The sequence below is a fragment of the Camellia sinensis genome, chromosome 5, assembly GCF_055761805.1.
Source record: "Camellia sinensis isolate YWXY chromosome 5, ASM5576180v1, whole genome shotgun sequence".
Classification (NCBI taxonomy): Eukaryota; Viridiplantae; Streptophyta; class Magnoliopsida; order Ericales; family Theaceae; genus Camellia; species Camellia sinensis.
In genome coordinates, this window is record NC_138965.1 from 192,194,088 (window position 1) to 192,200,288 (window position 6,201).

Here is a 6,201-nt window from a genome sequence, read left to right on the forward strand (position 1 = left end):
TTCGCATCGGTCAATCAAATATGTTATTACAATTCGTCTATATCGATTGTTTTGGTAGTTACTACGTCAAGGCTAATAAGAGTACGGAATTGATAAATACGGATAGTATATGCTTTCTCCCATCCACTAGCACACGGGTGATGAAAACGAATTCAATTATTTATTATCAGAGGTACTGGATGACCAGGTTACAGATAAACCTACAACAAAAAAATCAATAAGTAGAATTACAAAATAAGACACGGTAATGATCTAAGTAGGCTCAGTAGTTAACTACACGAAATGTTTTCCATTTACAAATCCTATGCAAATATCTCTTCAATCAGGTGTTGCAATCGGTACTGATCTAAGTGGTAGAAACGTCAAGCATTGTTGCTTGAATAAATGATAAAGAACGACTCGATAGTATAATACTATCAAATGGCCCATGTCGGGCATAGTCATCCAATGATTAAATCTAGGGCCAGGTTCGAAATATGATAAGATAGAGTTAAGGTCATCAACCCTTTCTTAGGAACTAAATAGTTACACATAGTGCACTACATTCAAATGCAACTCAGTCAACAAGTTGCACCTAACTTGTTGCCAATCATCTTCACCTAGATCAATCAATCCAGCTATTACCCTAAAACCACAATTACTATCTGCTTGTATATCTTTTATGTGATGAATATATGGTCTCAACTTCTCCAAAATTGTTCGAAGTAAGAGATACGATTTGTTGACTGCGTCATATAGACCTACATCACAAATATACAGCAATGGACATATGAAATAATTAAAATGAGGCTGAACAACTATTAAAATATATGTTGTACATAGTTACAAGTTTTATGTAATTACATACATTATCTTTGTTTTGCCTTCTTCTGTTGCACTTGCTTACAAACTGGTGCAGTTGAGATGGTAATACCTTGTGAATAACCATCTTTCCTAGATAATACAAACTCAAACGCAGATGGCTCGTGTTTAGTAAATGTATCGATTTTCAATTGACCACGGCCACGACCTCGACCCCTATCTCGCGTGTTAGTCTTGAGTTCAGGTTCCACAAAAAATGTACTAACTGGACTAATTAACTCCTTCAACTTCTTCAAAAGAATCACTTGTTGTGTCTCGTCAATTGTTTGGAATTTCTTAATAAAAAAATCAGTCTATGTTTTGCAATCAAACTCCACAAAAGCACTTTCTGAAACTGGAAGCATATCTAACTTCCTCCAATGAGGATTTACACACGAGAGAGGAATCGGTAGACCTTGTTGAAAATACTCAACTATTTTATGTGTACATGGCAACCCATATGTACGTCGCAAAATGCAGCAACATATATTCCCATATTATTCGATCTCTTTGTCTCTACCAATATTTTGCCCAAACTACAAATTGAAATAAAACCATGTAACTCAGTGAACTCGATAGGTGTGTAGTTGTGCTGGACTACAATCAAACTCTATTGAAATGAGGCTTTAATGTCTGCATGCTACAACACCAACAAATTGTGTATTTTGGTCCAAGATGTCTCAAAACTGCCTTGACTTGATCCAAGTTGCCTCTTTAATTTAGCATGAGAACTCTCCGCCTTACAAGTATGTATATTTTGATATTTAATATAAAATTCAAAAAATTATACAATTCATAAATGTAATGAACATAATTTGCCTGTTTGTAGTAGTATTTTCGAAATGCATAGTACTGTTTGTCCAAACTGCAACAAATTTTTCCTTGTACAGCTCTAACCAATTGGTAGTAACATGCTTAATAGCTTCAGGATACGTACTAAATTCGGTCTTGAGATTGGAAAATTGTCCATTAAATTTCGTTTTTGTTCTAACCAATACCAAAGCACTCCAATTATGCATGAACTTATCCCATTTATCTTTCGTCTCAAAAACCTTATTGCACTTCATCATAACATTTCGGCTAATATGTCATCTACATAAAAGATTAGTGGCCATAGGTAGAACTTTTGAGATGCCTTTCATCAAAGCCAACTCTTTATCTATAATAATGACTTTTGGAAAAGCAGTATTCTCCATAACAGTACGCAATACGCCTAAACCCCATGTATAGTTGTCCTCCCGTTCATGACCAAGATAAGCAAAAGCAACTGAAAATGTCGAGTCTGTTGATGTTAACCCAACAATCTTTATGAGAATAAGTCGATACCTAATAGTTTTGTATGTGCAATCCATAATCAACACATGTGGGAATGCACGTAACAACTCCAAACTAGTCGGGTGTGCCCAGAACAAGTCAGTCACCATCTGTTTATCATCACATCGATGCCACCCGATATAATTTTGAATCGACAATTGCCCCAATAGTTGTTGCATCTGTGATCTTCCCGCCCTCTGTACTATTCGATGTCGATGACTTGAGTTGTAGAGTGTCTTCATTGTTGTCGCATTAAAGGCATCCCTTCATTTCAATGTAACCAATATCTTTTTTGGTCACATCATACTCTTTGACATGTCAACTAATAAGGATGTTTCCTCCTTAGATAATTGCTAACAAATGAGTGTCCTTCAAGATGTTTAGCAAACACATAATTGTGCACTCCGCATAAGACATGCAACATCTACTCATCATTTGTAGGTAATTTTTCCCCCTTTAATAGAAATGGATATCCACACTTTTTAGAACCTGTCAACTTCAATCGTTCTTCCTTGATCTTTCTGTTGTCTCTATAGTAACTATTTCTTTTACAAGCAAGGGTAAGTCTTGATTTTCTGTCATTACCTCTCACATCTGATGTCTTTATAACAATGACAAATCCAGTCTTCTTCCCAACGTCAGAAGCCCATTTAATTAATGCTTGACGACTACTAAAAATCTAAACATAATAAATACATTTATATGTCAAATTATTAATAAAACTCAATACAAATTAAAAATAAGAAAAAATCGTATTCATAAAAAAACTTAAACAAACCTCGTCTGTAACGAATTCATGACTAGAGTCCACTAATAATGCAGTACTTGTGTTGTTGCAATAAGTATAAGTATAATCCTTCCAAGCAAAAAAAATGAAAAAATATAAAAAAAAAAATGAAACTGAAAATACATGGCAATGAGTAGCCAAACAAATTAAAAAAACCGAGCCCTATATTACCAAAAATGTATCTTTTATTCTGCAGTTGAATACCATACTTATATTTTTTATTCGATATTGTGATGCTGGACTATGTTATTTTGTTCGATTTCGAAACACCGAACAAAAGTCAAAGACCAACCTAGAAAATCAAAACAAAAACCTACCAAACAAATAAAAAAAACTCATCATTTCACTTTTTTTATGGTTCTTTACCACCGTTTCTTCATCCATTGCTTTCTTTGATGATCAAGACATTATGATTCTCACTTTTTGAAAAGAAATGTGTAAGAGAAAAGAAAACTTGAGAAAGGAAAAAGAAGAGTAGGGATCGAAGATCAAGGGGTGCAATGAGATAATAAAACATATTTAGGGGTTGTTTTGGATATTCTAAATAAGTGCACTTTTTGACTTTTTAGACTAAAAATAGAGGGAAAAAAAAATAGTTGTTTGGGATAACTTTTTGTCTTTTTATAAAAAAATGTGTATTAAAATAGCAAAATTACAAAATTACCCCTATGTCTTAGACTAGTGTAGCTGCACTGACTTTCTCTCTCCTTTCATTTTTTTTTTTTTTTAATGTAAGTGTGGCTTACATTGTGCCACGTTTTGCACTTTTATGAGAAATTGTGGTTGCTGCCGCAGTGGCTGCACAGCCTGACCTTAGAGATGGCAATTTAAACCCGGCCCGACGGGGACCCGACCCCTCGACCCCGATTAACACGGGGATTCCCCGAAAAATACCCCCGACGGGCCGGGGACGGTATTAAAAAAAAAATCCCCGATCATTTTCGGGCCGGGGATGGTGATAAGTTGTTCCGCCCCGGCCCCGGCCCGACCCCGGCCCCGGTCCCGATTCTGCTCCGCCTCTCTCTCCTCTCTCACTCACCAACCCACTATATAATATATACTCTTCTCTCTCTCTCTTATCACAGATCAATCTAACAAAACTCCTCTCATCTCTCATTTCGGATCTCTCTCTCTCTCTCTCATCTCAGACCCCCACTTCCTCTGCCGCTCTCTGTCTCTCGTCTCTACGCCACCGTGGCCGCACTCCGCAGCTTGATACCAGCGGCGCAACCAGTCTCCATCTTCTCTCCTCTCTCAACCGATCGAGACCTCTCTTCTCTCCCTCTGTCTGTGTGTGTGTGATGATGATGGCGACTCAGATCTCAGTCTCAGATCTGCAGATGTCTGTGTGTGTGTGTGATGATGATGGCGACTCAGATCTCAGTCTCAAATCTGCAGATGTGTGTGTGTGTGAGATGATGACGATGAGGGGTTCTGTAACTCAGTTGGTTAAAGATTGGTTATGAGGATGATGACTGGTAATGAGGATGATGAGGGGTTCTATTATGAAGATGTGTGTGCGTCTGTGTGTGTGTGTGATGATGATGATGATGAGGGGTTCTCAGTTACCGTCGGGGATGTTTCGGGGTCGGGGAAACCCGATCCCCGTTAGGGGACGGGGGTGGGGGAGTGAGGGGTTCCCCGTCGGGGATCGGGGGCGGGGACGGGGGGTTCCATACTTTCGGGGATCGGGGACGGGGAGGGCAATCCCCGGCCCCGCCCCGCCCCGTTGCCATTCCTACCTGACCTGTTTTGAATTTTTTATAGATTTCCCACCAAAAAATAGGTGAATAGTATGAACTTTTTTTGCTTTTTTAGTAACTTTTTAACTTTTTTATATCATGCCAAACCAGCCCTTAATTTTAGTGTTTTGTCCTTAAAAGTAATTTCACATGTGGATAAAATTGGAAAAAAAAAATAATCTCATATGGAGGGTGTAAAGAGGTAAAATAGTGGTGTAACTAGAATTACCATAAAATAAAAGAGTGGTGCTATTAGCACTACATGAATTATTTTGAACCCCCCATTTCTTTAGACCCTCACTTATAAATTTTAAAACCCTTAAAATTTCTTTTCTCTCCCTAAATAATATTAAAATTATCCTTAAACATTCCACCCATTGAATAAACATCCCCCACACCCCTCAAAAAAACCTCTCTTCCAAAAAATCCTAACAAAACCCACTAAGAAGAAGAAGAGTCTCATCCTTTTCAAAACCCATGAAGAAGAAGAAGAAAAAAAGAAAAAAAAAATAGAAAAAAGAATATTGTCTATGTTCATATAAGCAACAACATGGTATAGCCTTTTGACTAACTGCTACAGAGAGAGAGAGAGAGAGAGAGAGAGAGAGAGAGAAAGATCTTTATTTTTTATTTTAATCTCGTTTGGGCCATCTGATATGGTAACTTGTTGATCAACTGCTCTTGTTTAACATGGTATAGCCTTTTGATGTGCTCCCGTTTCTACCATAACATATCCTCCCTTTCTTCTCTCTATCTCTGTCTTGGGGCTGTAGCAGTGTGGATGGGTGCGTGTGTGGTCAGACTTGATGGAGAGCCATAAACAAAACAAAGTTGTAGTGTACCAAAAAATGACGAGTTTCTTTCATGTTCGGACTTGTATTCCCGAACAAATAAGTTATGTTCAAAAATGTGCTCTCGAACAAATAAATAATGTTCAGGTTTGTATTCCCGAACTTGAAAAAATAAAATTTCTGCGAGTGTTAAGAATTTTAATTGTTAACTCGCCATCATCTTGAAATAAATAATAATATAAATTAAATTTCAAAATGTGATCAGTAAAACAGGTATGAACCTATGAATAATGTTTGGTTACCTGTCTTCGAACAAATAAACAATGTTCGGGCCTGTATTCTTGAATTTCGGTCATATGTTCGAGAGATTAGTCCCGAAAAAATAACGAACATATTTTATTATTTTTGTCATTTTTTTCAAGAAACTTACCCTTACAAGGTCAATCTCTTCTGAGCTACGAACAATATCAAAAGTATGAACCTTCTTTATCAATAAGTTTTTATTGTTATACTCCTCTCGTCTTATGGAGTTGCTGTTGCCAAAAAAACTTCCACTCATTGTCATTGCCGAAGAATTGTAGGTAATCAAATGGTTGCCACCGTTACAGCCGGAATATTGCCGCAAAAGGGTTTTCAAGGTTTTGAGGGTGAGTAGGTATTAAAGGTGAGATTTGGGGAAGATAGATGGGTGGTGATGGAGGTGGGTGGTCTCATAAACCCTAATTCA

General features: G+C 37.3%; 1 protein-coding gene across 1 annotated transcript; it reads right to left on the minus strand.

Annotated features, from left to right (window-relative positions):
• Window positions 1–1,928: 1,928 nt before the first annotated feature.
• Window positions 1,929–2,396, minus strand: LOC145791973 (uncharacterized). The gene has a single exon (XM_082872437.1). It carries the CDS (start codon window positions 2,394–2,396, stop codon window positions 1,929–1,931), a length of 468 nt encoding a protein of 155 aa, XP_082728563.1.
• Window positions 2,397–6,201: the final 3,805 nt, after the last annotated feature.